The sequence below is a fragment of the Scaptodrosophila lebanonensis genome, unplaced genomic scaffold, assembly GCF_003285725.1.
Source record: "Scaptodrosophila lebanonensis strain 11010-0011.00,11010-0021.00 unplaced genomic scaffold, SlebRS2 tig00000001-arrow-pilon, whole genome shotgun sequence".
Taxonomy (NCBI): domain Eukaryota; kingdom Metazoa; phylum Arthropoda; class Insecta; order Diptera; family Drosophilidae; genus Scaptodrosophila; species Scaptodrosophila lebanonensis.
In genome coordinates this window covers 23080806-23097725 of record NW_022060529.1, presented here as the reverse complement: position 1 = coordinate 23097725, position 16920 = coordinate 23080806, and the positions used below count along the sequence as shown (strand labels likewise).

General features: G+C 38.0%; 1 protein-coding gene across 3 annotated transcripts in view; it reads right to left on the bottom strand.

Annotated features, from left to right (window-relative positions):
* LOC115633798 (ubiquitin carboxyl-terminal hydrolase 36) overlaps positions 1–16920 on the bottom strand; it is a 76219-nt gene that overhangs the window by 27317 nt on the left and 31982 nt on the right. For all 3 annotated transcript variants that reach the window (XM_030531279.1, XM_030531280.1, XM_030531281.1), the window contains exon 3: positions 9312–9486. In XM_030531279.1, coding sequence (XP_030387139.1) covers positions 9312–9486 — 175 coding nt within the window. The remainder of the gene's footprint in view (positions 1–9311; positions 9487–16920) is intronic.

Sequence of the window (16920 nt, the reverse complement as noted above, 5' to 3'; positions counted from 1 at the left end):
CATTATAAGTAGAACTTGTATAATATTCTACGGCGTAATAACGCGAAATAATTTATATTTTTATTCCAATAAAATAATGAATTCAGTTATAACGAGCCAGTTAAACCACAGACATTTGTTCAGAATGTAATGAATTTAAGTTTAAAATATTCTTTGTTCAAGTTGTTTTTTATTTTTATTTTTCCCAGAACACTTTTTCGCAAGCCCGAAAGTGAAATGTCCTTTTCCCAAAAACCACCCTGTTGTATATCTTCTGTTATATTTTTTTATTGGATTAGCAATCAGAATTGTGCCGTTTATAACTCTTTCTAGCTCTCTTTTCTTAGAATTAAATAATTTAAATTATATTTAAAACATATTATTGACGGAAATCCGTAGTGGGAGAAGGATAAATAAGCTCCTGCTAATAGAGTCTACACACCAAGTTTGGTCAATCCCTTCCCATATGTAGACGCATGATTCTTTTAATTTAATGTTTAATATTCAATAAAATATGGTCAGTATTCCAGTTTTCCTTTCTCCTTTTTGATCGTAGCTAACCAAGCCTGCTGCATATAAATACATACACGTACATACGTACATACTTACACCTATATATGTATGTACTATATGTAGTATTTACGTTTATATTCAACTATGTACGACTGGCAAGTGAGCTACGACAATGCTATGATTTGTGGCAGGAAATTACGCGGCTCTCCATGCAAATACAGTCAATTACTCGTAGATACATACTTTATGCATATATTTCACAGTACAGGTCACCATCATAGGGACGGAAAAGGATTCTGTGACACCTTATCGCCTTATTAGGGAATTAATTTATGAAATTATAAATTTATAAAATCTGATAGATTCTAATTTATAAGTGTGTGCTTTTCCTACTAAAGAAATAGAAGACGAAAAAGTGCGAAGTCGAAGTTGCAGTTTATCGGCACAGTACTGAAGTAACATTTATTGCTAATATTTTTTTTAGAAAAACCCGAATTTAATGGTTTTTAGAAAACAAAGTCGATAATTATTTAATACTTATGAGGTAAGGAGATTAGGAGAGTCTTCTTAGCAAGTTTGGTAAATGTAGATACTTTGTAAGATACTTTGCACAAACCTAATATACCCATTTTGCTCTTTGGGTACAGGGTATAAAAATATAATACATAACGAAGTTTACAAATATACAAATTTAGTCTCTAATTTGTATCTGAACTATCACCAATATACGTTTGTGCATACTGATATCCTCTCAATCAAAGATTGACGGTGCAGCTCTGAATCTATATATTATATATTATTTAATATATATCTATATAGTATATATATATTATATTAGTTGATAACTTGTAATATATATCTATATCTATCTGTAATATACATCTACATAGTATATATATATTATATTAGTTGATAACCTTAGAGAACGTGTATTCTTATATAAAACAGAATTGTAAACAGATAGAAGTATATTCTTTACCTCACATTATTTATAACACTACTTATAATTAGCAGTGCTAAACTGAATATATTGGCGTGATCATTTGTGTACTTGCTGCACGCCTTATGCTAATCTGGGCAAGTTCTATAAAAATATTGCTGCTCACACAAACAATGACAGATACATAAATACATGTACATGCATGCATAGATACAATAGCGCAACAAAAGGCAGCCGTAGCTGCGGCACTAGATCCGACTTCTGTCGACTTCTGTATGGACTGTATGGAGTCGTGTTCGTAGAAACGGCAACGGGACAACAAACAACTGCGCGCATGTGCATTAGCTGGGTGAGAATGCAACACCAAATGCGGGGCAATGTGAGGCGAGAGAGCAAATAAATAAACAAACAAGCAAGCGAACAAACATGCAGACATGCAGACGTGCAGACAGTCGAACAAACGTACAAACGAACAGACGAACAACAACAAATGCTGCAAATAAATTGTACAACGTTCAATGAACTTTTTCAATCACGTCGCGAAACGGCGACGACGATTGCTAAGATGGCGACATAAGTGGCATCCACGCAACGAACGAAGCAAACGTGACTGGGTTCTGATGATTGTGCTGGATGCAGTGCAGCAGCATCGGCAACCGAGGCAGGTCTATTGTGTGATTGTGGCGACAAAGGCCTCGATGATTGCAGCCAGGGCTGCACCTCGTCTTGGTGCAATAACCGGGAGGCTATTTAGCAAATTTGTAGACTGGCTGACGCAGACGCTGAGAGGCCTTAAACAGCCAAAGCCAGATACGAGTATGTGGCCAGCTGTGATCTGTGAGTGGGTGTTCGTGCACCAGCGGCAGCTCAAAGCCATTTTTGTACCCATGATACCACGATGCACTGTTGAAGCTAAGCTCGTGTGTGGCAGGCCCAGGCACTGTTGCGTTTTCTTTAAACGCTGGCCGGAAAAGTTCTAAAGTTGGCGCTCATTAGCTTTGGTAATCGATACACGCAGTGGCTTTTCCTATGTGGTCGGCCAAACCGTCGGCCGTGATTCGCACACATTAAGTTGGCAAGTGCGCATGAGTAAGCATGGCAGCCTGCTGGGGCTGCCTCACCATGCGGCACAATGAGGCAAACGATCAGATTTCCTGACCACTTTACTGATATAAGCCGTTCTTTCTGATCGAGAATAATAGTCGCTAAGAGAAAAGAATACAATTTAAGCTTCAAATTGTTTTTGTATCTCCCATATCTCATAAGACCCCCATACTTCTACTTGTATACAAATACATATTATAAAGTGGAAAGATTTCCTAAGAGAGAAGAATACAATTTAAGCTTCAAATTGTTATTGTATCTCCGATATCTTAAAAGACCCCCACAATTCTATTTGTATACAAAATTATAAAGAGGAAAGATTTGATAACAGAAAATAATACAATTTAAGCTTCAAATTGTTTTTGTATCTTATAAGACCCCCATACTTCTATTTGCATACTAATATTATAAAGTGGAAAGATTTGTTAAGATAAAATAATAGAAATTAAGCTTCAAATTGTTCTTGTATCTCCCATATCTTACCCCCATACTTCTATTTGCATACTAATATTACAAAGAGGAATGATTTTCTAAGAGAGAATACAACTAGAGCTTCAAATTGTTTTTGTATCTCCAATCTCTCATACTCATAAGACCCCCATATGTACTATTTGTATTTAGAAACTCTAGTAGTTATTAAAGAAGGAAAATATTTTAACAAAACTGAGAAACTTCTATATACATACTTGTATACTAATATTATAAAGAGAAAAGATTTCCCTGTTTGTTTATTGGAATTGAATAGGCTTCGACTACTAAGCCGACTTAAGGGATTCTTTCACTGTTGGGAAGTTACACTATCCTCGGTTAACATAGGCTAGCAAAAAAGATAGGGATGCTTACTGAAACGCCAATAATGTAAGCCAAGGTGTAAAAAAATTACCTAAAAAATTCCTGAATCCTGTGCTGTTAGTTCAGAATCATCCTCGAAACATTATTATCACTTTAATATTAATATAATATTAAGGCAATATTATTCAATAGTCCTAAGCGAAATGAAAAATTACAAATCGATCGACACCGTGAATAATGTGGAAGACACAGTTCATTACCCACAGGAATTTTTAAAATTCACTAAACCCTTCTGGACAGCCGCCACATGAATCGAAGCTAAAAATCAGAAGTCCAATCATGCTTTTGAGAAATTTAAGCCCAAGGATACCGATGATCTCATTTGATCATTGATCAATTTGATCATCCCATTTATTTTCCGGTAAAAACCACTTTCGCGTTAACTAAGTATTAACAAGTCCCAAGGCCAAGCCTGCGAATTAGTAGGGATCGACTTAGGAAAGGAATGTCTCACTCATGGACTGTATGTTGACCTGAAAATCAATTTATTTTGCTGCAACAAAATAGAACAACATCAAATATCGTTTACAGAGATGCTGAGACGCAGTACAGAATAACGAAAATGGTTTAAAATTGATCATTTCTGACATTTTAGTAATATACTCATGCGAAGCAGTACTTGTATAAGAAGAAGAGAAACAAATAGTTTTCGAATCGCAGATATCTGTTATAATCTGGTACGGCCGTTCTTTCGTCTTGCCGTCTTTTAAAAATTCTAGAAGGTGTACTCTGATGATATATTTGATTCTTCCAATAGTTTCGAACACCAAAAACTGCCCATATGATGGGGCTCCTGGGATAAGATTTGACATGAAAACAATACTCGTAAATGGGAGTAACAGGCAGTTGCTCAGTTTTTGACCAAGAAACGTGTTCCATTGTACAATTGTTCCACCAATTGCCATGTATATAGAGATATGTACATGCTGGCTGGCAGCTGCTTCCAAGCTTCCAAGCTTGACAGCAGCAACCAACAGCTGGGCAGTGCTCGCTTCCACTTCGCCAGATGAGCTTCAATTAGCGTGTGTCTAGATGCCAAGCGAGCGTGGCCAGAAAGAAGCAGAGCCCGCATTTAGCTGAGTGCTGGCTCTGGGACTGCAATTGGCGATGTTGTTGTTGCTGTTGATGACGATGGCATTGCGTGCCGCCCAGACAACAAACAGCGCCACTGATTGCCAGTCTCTGCCTCTGTCACTGCCTGGTTGATTACCTTATGCGTTAGCCAAGGTTCAAAGAGAGTTCTGGGAAATGTTACAACGTCAACCGGCGACTGCAATTTACATAGATTTTCCCAGTGCTGCACTGAGGCAAGCTGCTCGCACGACCCGCTCCGCTCATTTGCAGCTGCTTATGGGCCATGGCAGAGTGGACGTGTTTGTAACTACCATAAATCAAGTGCTCAGGAGCGCGCATGCGCCATACTTAGCGCTATTAAAACGTCACGGAAGTCGGAGCGTGATCAGTGAACGGCAACCAGAATGGCCTGGGCTGGCAGCATGGGAACGCTTCAGCAGTGCATTTAATGTGAGGGCGCTACCTGGAAAGGAGAGCACTCAAGCATCCCAGCACTACTCGGCTATAGCTGCAGTTTCCACACTTCCTCCAAACTCCACAGCAGCGGTTCTACTCGTACTTATAAACATAGTACTAATTACAAGCTATTATTCTGTTCACTTCAACAATAGGCCCGTCTTCAACCTGGCTTGAATGCCATAAAACAAAATGTAGTTGCATATGGACCTTCTTGCTTAAATTGTTCATAGTTATATATTTATGGACCTCCTTGCTTAAATTATCCATAGCTATTCTTAACCATATATTTACTGATACCTATATATTCGAATATTTCCTCGATCGTATACTTATTAGGCACATGTTTGAGTTAGAAATAAAAAGTTAATTACTTTTAAAAACTAAATTAAAAAAGTCTCTTAATATGTATATATATTTTTTTCAAAGGCATATAAGGGAAGGAGATCTTTCTTAATGTTGATGAAAAGGAGTCCCACTATGCGAGTTCGTTCCTGACTATATGACTGGGTTCCCATCACGGCGCCTATCATTATCGCATAAAGTATGATTTCAAAATTACTTGCAGTTAAAAAATTCTGTAAGAGTGATGTCTTATTTAAAAAATCTCAAACTCTGCAGCATAAAAAAAAAATTTTTTTTAATAAAAAAAATAAACACACTGAGAAAGCCACTTCAGAGAGCGCATAGGAAATGTAGAAGTACATAGGATATGCAGAGCGCCATGAGGGCAGTGAGAAGAGGACTCTACTTCATCGTTTCGAAATCGTCTGCAAGAACTTAGTCCTGCCTTTGATGCAGTGGAAATCCCTACAAAGCTTGTGCCTTTAGAAGATTATATATTGGTGCTAGAAATCATCGCCAGTTGCTTGCTAAAAATCTATATTTCAGTCTCAATGAGAGAATGCGTAGATCTTTTGCGTATTTTTAAATATTTTGCTTTCAGATTCATAAATTAGTTGATCTCTCATTTTTTTTTTTTTTTGGTAAATTTTAATGTTGTAATACTTATACATATTTACCTTCTATTTTTAGCTTCTACAAGTATTTATTTGGTGAATGATTTTAAATAACTTTTAAAAAAACTTCAAATTTGAAACGAAAGCTGTGAGGTAAGTTTTGGTGCAGGCTTGCTTAAAGTCAGATTATAGAAGATATTGCTATATGATGTGTAAAAGATTTATTACAGATGCTTTTCTTGACATGTATGAATGATGCCTGATTGCATATTAAATAATATTTATAAGTTAATTCAGGGTTAAACGAGTCATGTATTGGAATAACCTTGGTGTATGGCTCGACTCAATTGCGGATTGAAATTTTAATGGAAAACCGATTGAAGAAATGTATAGACACTATTCGGGAAGTATAGTGAAATGTTGAAGCATTCGGCGCGTTCAGCAGGTCGTAGCGATTTGCGATTTGTGATTTTGGATTTTCGATTGTTGATTTGCCTCTGCGGACCGCTTGTGATGACTGTTTTAATAAAACATTCTGATTTGAGTATTTTTGGTCAAAAAGTCACAGCAAAGGTCTCGACAAAATTCTGACTATGTACTGTCAAAATCGAAAAATCGAAATCTAGTAATCATAATATTTTTCCGATTTGTGTTTTGTGTTTTCGATTTGAAGTTTTACTTATCCGAATCACAAATCGCAGCGGTCAGCAGGGGAAATCAATAATGATCGATCACAAATGGCAAATATAACAAAGTTGTTGGAAAATAAATATGTTGGTTCATTCTTAGTTTTACATTCAAAGCGTGATATTTAAATTTAATTTACTTTCGGTCTATAATGCTAAATTTGCATTAATAAGGACCATTTACGCTTGTTAGTTTAACTTGTCAAAAATTCAATCGTAAAAGCTGAACTATCTGAGTTAAACCGACGCTCTACCTAGCAGCGACCTTAAATTGAATCATAATGCTGTGGACCTCTTGCCTGCCCCTTGTGGCATACATAAGGCTTCTACTGGCCCAAGTTCGTTTCATGCTAGAAACTTGGCTGGCTACGTAGCTGGAATTCATCTGCGAGTCGCATTGTAATTTAAACTACTGGATTGGCCCGAGAGCAGTTAATAAATTTATTTGCAGCAAATGCCTGTGGCTTGTGTAAACTATTAGGCAGTGTGTATATTTCTTATAGGGCTCTTTGCTGTCTTTTTATAGCCTGTACCCAAAGGGTGAAAGGCTATACTAGTTTTGTGCGCATGTATGTACACACAGAAGGAGGCGTGGCAGACCCCACAAAGTATATATATTCTTAATCAGGATGAGAAGACGAGTCGATATAGCCATGTCCGTCTGTCCGTATGAGCGCAAGGATCTCAGTAAGTACAAGAGCTAGGATAACCAAAATTGGTATCAAGGTTCCTATAAGCCCTAGGCAGAACGAGTTTGTTTATTTTTTCTTATACACCCCCCCACTCCCCCGCAATTCGTATTTTTTCTTATAACTTCCGTAATTCTCGGAATTTAAAAATCAGGTAGGTACATACAGTTAGTACTAATGTGTCCGTGTGCTAAATTTCATAATGATAGGTCAATTCTGAAGAAAGTTATAGCCATAAGTAAAATCGCTGCTCATGCGCTGCCTCTGTCGGCAGCGCTGCCCGCAGCTGTTGTTGTTGTTGCTGCTTTGGTTTAACTTTGTGCTGCATACATACACGCATAGGTACGTGATGTAAATGTATGCTGTTTAAACTGAACATAAACATGTATTCTAATTTAATTTAATTAATTATTTTAATAAATTAATTCATTAATTTTTTTAAATTTTTTTTAAATTTTTTTTTATTTTTTTTATAGCCTGTACCCAAAGGGTGAAAGGCTATACTAGTTTTGTGCGCATGTATGTAACACACAGAAGGAGGCGTGGCAGACCCCACAAAGTATATATATTCTTGATCAGGATGAGAAGACGAGTCGATATAGCCATGTCCGTCTGTCCGTCTGACCGTCTGTCCGTCTGTCCGTCTGTCCGTCTGTCTGTATGAGCGCAAGGATCTCAGTAAGTACAAGAGCTAGGATAACCAAAATTGGTATCAAGGTTCCTATAAGCCCTAGGCAGAACGAGTTTGTTTATTTTTTCTGATACACCCCCCCACTCCCCCGCAATTCGTATTTTTTCTTATAACTTCCGTAATTCTCGGAATTTAAAAATCAATTTTGGTAGGTACATCCAGTTAGTACTAATGTGTCCGTGTGCCAAATTTCATCATGATAGGTCAATTCTGAAGAAAGTTATAGCCATAAGTAAAATCGCTGCTCATGCGCTGCCTGCAGCTCTGTCGGCAGCGCTGCCCGCAGCTGTTGTTGTCGCTGCTTTTGTTCAACTTTGTGCTGCATACATACACGCATATAAACACGCATAGGTACGTGATGTAAATGTGTGCTGTTAAAACTGAACATAAACATGTATTCTAATTTAATTTAATTAATTATTTTAATTAATTAATTCATTCATTTTTTTTAATAATTTATTTTTTTTAAATTTTTTTTTTTTTTAATTTTTCCTTTTTGTGGAGAGTACAGGCTATTTTACTGTCGGGCTTGCTCGACTGTAGCGTTCTATCTTGTTTATTTTTCCTTTTTGTGGAGAGTACAGGCTATTTTACTGTCGGGCTTGCTCGACTGTAGCGTTCTATTTTGTTTTAATTATACAACTATAGCCAGTCGGCGAACATTTGAGCAATTCTCAATCATAATCTAGTCAAGTTTAAAAGTTTAAAGTGAGCTGCGATACAAAGCTTTCAATAACAACAAAGGCACACTTTCAAAATCTCGCACTTGAGCAGATATTGGTGTGGAGTTGGAGGCTATCGTGACCCTTCTGCATGTCAAGAAATCATAATTCCCATGCATTTCTCGTTCATCAATCGCTGTGGGGCGCCTTGACGTTGTGCCGGCACGTAAGCCGGGGTTCAAAGGTGTTCGTCCAAAGTTTCCAGAGTTTGCATGGCATGGCGGCAATTTTACACACGCCACTCACAAATTTGGCTAGAACGGTGGTGGTGCTGCACTTTTTGCACCTTCTCCACTACACACACGAACTGGGTTAACAAATAACATAGACTGGGCCTTCGAATTTTCCGGCCCGCAGCAGGTTAGTTGCATTTTGTGAGATTTGACAATGATTTGACAATGATGGTGATGAAGATGATGATGATGGTTACATGGACGTGGTTCTACACTGGCTGATTGTCTGTAGTGGACGGGCAGTCTATGTGGTTACCCAGGAGCTTACAATTAGCTAAATGGGAGTGGCTAGATACGGGCATGTGTGTCAATGACTACGATCGTGTTTGTAAGCAGGACCAACACCACAGGGCATCTAAACCGACTACAGCCATCAGGGCCAAACGAGGATGTCAATTATTGACTGCACTTACCTTATCGCTGCGCTCCAGACTCAAAGTCCCACCACTGCTGCCGGTGTCCTGCTCCAGCGAGCGCGTCTGATGCACCAACTGTATCTTGCCCTGCGATATTTGTATGTAATTGGCCGGCGGCATAATGTCATGGACATCATCCTTGTCGTCATCGTCGCAATCCTTCTCATTTTTACTGCAATGACACGGAGTCGGAGAGGGAAGATAGAGATAGAGATAAAGATTAGCGCCATCAAAAAATAAACACATGGTCGTGGTTGCTTATGCTAATTTGTGGTTGCCGCCGGCACCGCCGCCACCGCGTCTAGCACAAAAAGTTGCACGACCAGCTTGCGTCAATGACAACGTTAACAGACGTTGATGGGAAAGACGCACATAAAAGCGATGCAATGGAGAAGTAAAAATGTATTTATATTATGGCCCGAATAGTGCGACTGACAGAGACGTCAGAGACGTTTCAAAACAACGATGTTGGCCAAACAGCTGGACGGCCAAGCCCACTAAACTCTGAAGCTGCTAATCTGGCGCTCAACTCGAATCAAATTCCACTCAATGGCAGTGTTGCAACATGCTTAGCAACAACAACAACAACAACAGCAGTCAGTACACACACTCACACACACATACACACACCTTTTCTTAAGCATTTGCTCTGCAAGTGCCACAATAAGCACAGCTCCATACATTGTAATCCAATAACAAGACAACGGCTGCGATCTTGGCCCGGCCCGCAGCTCCCAAAGACTGCCCGCTGCTGGCTGGCCTGTTTGCCACGGCAGACACATTCACTCGTACTTATGTGCATTAATGGGTTTTTCCATTTTCCGAGTCTAGTGCTGCCACCTTGCGGCCATATTGACACGACCCAATAAAGTCGACAAAGATATCAATTGAGTTTTTGCGTTTCAGTGAGAGCGATTGTATGTTTGTACTTTACTTTGTACTGCGAATGGTTTTTTTTTTCCAACTTCTATGGGTCTTACATATTGTTAGTTTTAATTTGAAATGCGCCCTACAATAAGCAGATAATTGATTGGTAAAATTTTGTATTTTCGTTAATTTTCACATACAGCCCTAAAAACCGCCCGGAACGTGCGAAATAGTAGCTTTGGAAAACAGTGGTAAGCTGTATTCAGATAGCTTTCACACAAATTAACAAGTTCGACATTATATTGTTTGTCTTAATTAACGTTCAGAACAATTGGTGGTTGCACGGAGTTTGTGTTATTAAGATTACGATTTTTATTTATTATTGCGTGTGGTATCTAAAAAAGAGCGCTTAAAGAATGGAATGCTCCGTAACCTCTTTAATACTCCGTAACCAATCATAAGAACAAATATTGCACAAACTTGATCTACCTAGAACAATATACTTAGGCAATGTGAATAACAGGTCTCGTTATTATACCTCCTATACTTTTCTTGCGTTCACATAGACGGATGGACAGACCTAAATATATGGATTTGTCTTGCATTACTGATTAGGAATAAGATCTACTTGTATTATATGAATATAACAGTATAATATCCGAAATCATTTGGATGACATTAATATTTGTACGCGCAGTATTTCTATGAAGGCACGATTTATTTATAGGCCATCATTTAAATGAACTTTCGGACTTAAATTGTATGATATTTTAGTTTAAATATTATACCTCTTCACCCTCATGAATATTACAGTATAATATCCGAAATTTATTTGGATGACATTAATATTTGTGCGCGCAGTATTTCTGCGAAGGAACGATTTATTTATAAGCCATCTTTCGGGCTTAAGTTTTATGAAATCCTAATTGAAATACAGCTAATTCTGTTTCTACACGGTAGATTGGTTACTGAAAAACCGTGTAAAAAAGTACATTGATCATATGCAAAATTAGGGGACTGGTTCCTAATCTCTAAAACCTATTAAAATAAGTGAAAAAACCTGGATTTATCTTTATTTTATTAAATCACATATACAAGTAGTATAGTATAATGAGCATAACGACCCTTATAAGAATGGTTTCAAGCTGTTTGTGTTTTAATTAATTGATTTTGTGTTATTTTAAATCGTGCTAATGGAATAAAGTCGTATAACAATATATACAATTTAAAATTTTCTAACCGTGTTAAATCAAAACCGCCTATAAAAAGAACGTGTAAAAACAGAATTGGGTGAATAGTTTATATATTGTCCTAGTAAGTGAATTTAACTGTGTTTTTTATTCGGTCAAGTGCTAATATACAAGGTGTGTTCCAAAGTAAACAGCACCTTTTGAATCTAGCATATTATGTATTGTATATTAGCATTAAATGCACTACTCTATGTTTTTGATTTGAATATGACGTTGGGGTAGCGTGTTTATATTTCCACATTAGCCAAATATCTGAAGCACAAACAGCAACACACACACACACATAAAAAGCTCGCTCGTTATTTCAAATTGAATTTGCGAGTTAAGTGCAAATAATTCGATAAAATTGGCACTTGGAGGCATTCGAGTGGGCAAACACCGAAGACAACGACAACGACAACAACACCGACTCCGACTCCGAGCCCGTCGCGTTGGCCAAATGCATTCGTGCGTCCATTCAACTGCTGGCTGTCGCTCGGGCCAGTCTATCTGTTCATCTGTCCAGCAATTGGCAATCCAGTTTATCAAACACTAACTCTTTTCTCGCGCACTGTGCCGCAACTGCAAATCGAGTTACAAAACTCCGGCCGACCAGCAAAAAACTAAACAATCTTACAAGCTAATCGCACAAAATGTTTCGTTTCGTGTTTGATGCTGTCGCTGGAGTTGAAGTTGACACCAAGTGGGTAGCAGTTCGGGTTGTTGCGGTTTCCATCTACTTCTCGCATCTACTATTGCGCATATTTCTACTATATACTTGTAGTACTTGTACGGATTCTTGTCAGCCCACGTTACAGAATTTGCAAATGTCCGAGCGTGTCGTGCGTTGCTTCCAAAAACCTCTGATTTATAGGCATCGTATAAAGCAATCAAAATCAATTTAACTGTTATCAGAGCTCGCAAATGGTAATTAAAAGTGCGCCTCATGTTGCGTGCCTTCCGCGTTCTGCAGCCAGCAGCCAGCAGCCACCAGCCTGCAGCTTGCAGCTATGAGTAGCCGATTCGGGGTCGGACTCCGACTCGGACTCGGTCTGGGGGGCACTTTGCACACCCATGACATATGATTCAGTGGGCCTGGTGCTCCCGACTGCCTAGATGCAAACTTAATTAGCGCGACGTCGCTCATTGCCGTCGATAGCAAGTCAAAAGGCCAACTAATGACATTACAGGGCTTTAATTAACACGCACACCCAGAGACAAACATACACTCAGAGAAAAAGGTATATACAACAAGAAATGCTTCTCAAACCGGATCGCAACAGATTAAGGCAGTATTTGCGCAGTGCTGAAGCTGGGATTTTCCAAAAGTTATGAATACATTTTTGCTTTCTTTGCAATTTATTGTCAATTATCTGAGCATAAATATCCTTGCAGAATTAATGCAGTTCGTCATAATAGCCTATATCTCTTATAATGATAGACACATGCCGATCCCTAGTATTTAAAATGTAAAGTAGCTGAATTAATGATTAATGAACAAAGTACAAAAGCTAGCAATTTTAATTTTGACCTACTTATTTGCTTTTCTACAACACAAGTGTAGAATTTGTTTTTTAAAATTTGACTTCCAAGTGAGTGAAAACTGCATTAAAAAATCGAAAATCGAGTACAACAACTATTGTTAACTTCATAATATAAACACAATAGGATTGATAATGAGTATATTTGAAAAAAGTGAAATTTGTGAGAAATTCGTAAAGAAATTAGATGAAGAAAAGGAAGTAACAAGTTACTGACTCACTATAAAGAGAGCGGGGCTTGCGGAAGTTCTAGAAATACATATGTTTATGAATTGTTTTGGTAGATAGTAGTTATTAGTTATTATGTTATGAGGTTTTTCAATTTGTCTTTTGTACTTATAGATACGCGCAAAGAAACAATGATAACAAATCACTTGTAATTGACTCATAATTGTTTCCTTCATACTTATTGTATCAAATTGTTATTATCAAAATTATTCATGCTAAGGCCCCTGGAATTCAGTTATTTTTGTTACAGCTTGATATGAAAGTAATACTTTGATATTTTTAAGCCAAATTACATATTTTTCGTTATCAAATAGATAGGCTTTGAAGTCATATCATCAAATACATACGCAACGCGTTTTAAAATGGTGGAATGTTTATACCCTGCAGCCGTAGGGTACAAAGGTTACACACGATTTTTGCAAAGTGTATAACAGGGAGAAGGCAGCATCTGCGACCCCATAAAGTACTTATATATAGACGTATATTCTTAATTAGCATGAGCAGACGAAACGATATAGCCATGCTTAATTAAATTAAATTTTAAAATTATTTAAAAGCACAAATTAATTATTATTATTAGTTGTAGCAGTTCATTTAGTTAAATTTATATAGGCTGGTCAATAATAAAAGAGATGCGAAGGGGAAAAATACTGGCACTTTTGAAAAAGGCAGTAACGGCTTTACCGTTCTCAGCCTACCCCAAGGTTTCTCTGAGTGTACATTCTCAGTGATGGAGCAAGCCATTATATTTTCCAATTCAATCAATTGACACAAAAGGGGGGAAAGGGGGCGCCGGTGGCAGCTACAAATGGCAACAAGCGGCAAGGTGCAAAGTGCAGACATTGCACTTTAGAAGCATGCAACAATCTAATTTAGCGCTGTGACTCACTCAAGTGATCGCCGGCGCCTAGGACTGAGCAGTGACTGGCACTGGCTTTCGATTCAAGGTGCGTGCGCTTCGTTCTCCAGTTGCGATTGCCACTTCGATGAACTCGTATTTGCATGGCTATGGCGATGGCAATGTTTCTGTTGTCAATTTCCCTCAACTTTGCTTCCGTTGGCACATAAAGCATACTTGTACAAATAAAGGCATATATGAGCATGTATATTATATAGTATGTGGACATGTCTGATAGCGCCAAGCGACATTAAATGTTGCACATTCGTCAAGCGAGCTATCATGCCTTCCGTCCCCCGCTCCCTCGCTTCCTCGCCCCCTTGGCCATTCACTTAATCCCTACGCATTCGTTTACTGATTATGCGTTTTATGTGACGACCATAAATATTCGCTGTCGTTGTTGTTGTATTTGTATTTGTTGTTGTCACCCCTGTCCGCTGCCCACTGGCCACTGTCCACTCCATGGCGACTGGGCCACTGGGCTGACTGGCCGGCTGGCTGGCTTATCATTGTGCATTGCATTGCAGTTGGCATAAAAATAAATATTGCACGAAATAAGTTGAAGCTGGTGGTCGTTGGGAGCACTTTGGCTTGCATTTAATGGCCATTTTTTATTTGAGTGTGAGCTACAAATAAGCCACATAAGGCGCTTTACTCCAAGGCTGACCCTTGAAAGCGCTTTACGTAACATAATTACGAGTCTCCGTCCATTGACGTGGCAGCGGCGTTTAATTGGTGGGAGGGGCGTTGGGCCGGGTTGCTGGCCAGTTGGGCTAAGCTCTGCAATTATCTTTGTTTGGAGCTGTGCTTGAAATCGTTCATTAGCTTCGAAAATTGAAAGACTGCACGTTAAGTTGAGCACATTGTTGAAGTATGTCTTGTTTGGATTTTTGTTATAACATTTTATAAATTGGGGCACATAACTCTCTTCCCTTTTATAAAAGAATTTAAGTAAAGTCTGTAGACCAATAGAGTGTTTAAAATTTTAGAATAAGATTACAATGTCAATGGTTTCTATCTTGTGTATGTTTATAGATGGATGATAATTATTAATTAATTAATAATACGAAAATAACCTAATAATAAGCTCGATATAATTCAATTTGTAATGACTAGCGTAACAATTTAAAAGTAACCCGATACTTGTAATAAACTTCATAAAAATAAATAAATGAATAAAGAAAATGCGATAGCTTATATAGGTCATAATTAACAAATATAAGAGAGAGATAAATAAATCTGAAGTGATGAAAAACAGAAAATATAAAGCTCATATATTGTGGAACTATTTGAGACTGACACAAAAAATATACGAGTACGGGCTGTGGCTAATAATCAGAACTATTTTGAAATAATGGAGCTCACTGTAGGTTTACTTTAAGTGAAAAAATAAATGACAAAGCTTTCTCATTGTACAAGTAAACCAAAAGAAATGCTAAACATTGCTTTTAAATATTTGCTAGACATTATTAGAAAATCGTGCATTTAGCAATGTTTGAAATGTTTTTCTTTAATACTTATTCACACGCTTTAATAACTGAACTTTACTGAGCAGCACTTAAGTTAGAACTATACTTAACAAAACAAAATTCCGTTAGGTGTGGCTTAAAGTGGGCTTAACAGTTCTCAAGCTTGCTGTTCGCAATACACAAAAGCAGCGTTTCAATAGCAGTCGACTTTAATATTTGGTTTTACACGAAAAAATCATTCACTTATTGAGTTTTATTTTTATTTTTTTTATCGAAAATAAAACTCAAGTTGTAATTTTGCCTGAAAATATTTTTTAAGGATTTTTTTAGTCCAAAACTGTACTATAAGGGTTCGTCTTGACTTACTGTTTAACGAAATATATAAAGGTTCTCCTTATTCCCTATGAAAAAGGCAGGGACAAATACAACTTGAGTTTTACTTTTGATCAAAAAAATAAAACGAAAAGAATAATCTCCTTTTAAAGGTTTTTTTTTTTTTGTTGTAAGTTGTAAAGTAAAATTAAAAATTATTCATAATATTGTGAGCGAATGAATAAAATTATAAAATAATGATTATTTTGTAGTTCTTAAAATATCACAGTCCTTGATTTAATTGGTACACCTGCTGCTTTCTTTAAACACTTTAAGGCCTTCGCCACACACCTAGTACTGCCATTCACACACTCCCACACATACATACATACAAGTACAGTCGGTAGATATGTACACGAATCGCTCAATTTGCATAAAACTCACAATATTATTTCAGCTGCTTAACATAAATTTAAAACTGAAACGCCCATGCAGGTCGCGAAAGGAGGTCGCGAATGCAAATAATTTACAGCTCTCTGCAATAATTGTAATATTTTTCGACGGCCATTCATCGCCCCGTCTGCCTCCGCTGCCTCCACTGCCTTCACCGCCCCCGCACCAGACTGCCAAGCAAATGCATTGAAAGTTATCGAATCTAGCCCGCCCAACTATTCAACTGTCCAAGTGTCAGCGAAGTTGAAGCGGAGCCCCTCTGGCTCCCCTGTCCATCAAAATGTGGGTGCCATGGGACCAACTGACTAACTGACTCCGACTCTGACTCTCTGAGCAACTGACGGGCGTGGGCTGTGGAGCTGACCACACGCAAGCGCGGCCTTACAGCATCCTCGGGCACAGATATAGACGTATTCGTGTGTTTCCAAGAAATTGCAATACGCGAGTGCTGAGTGCTGAATGCTGAATGCAGGCAGCATGCAATGAGGCGTGCGCTACTGTCTGGCGGATTGAAATCTCATTTTTATTTAAATTGCATAATTTATGGGCCCGATGATCGATTAATGCGCACTGGCGGCGTGCTGGTCTGGTCTGCCTTTTATGGCAATT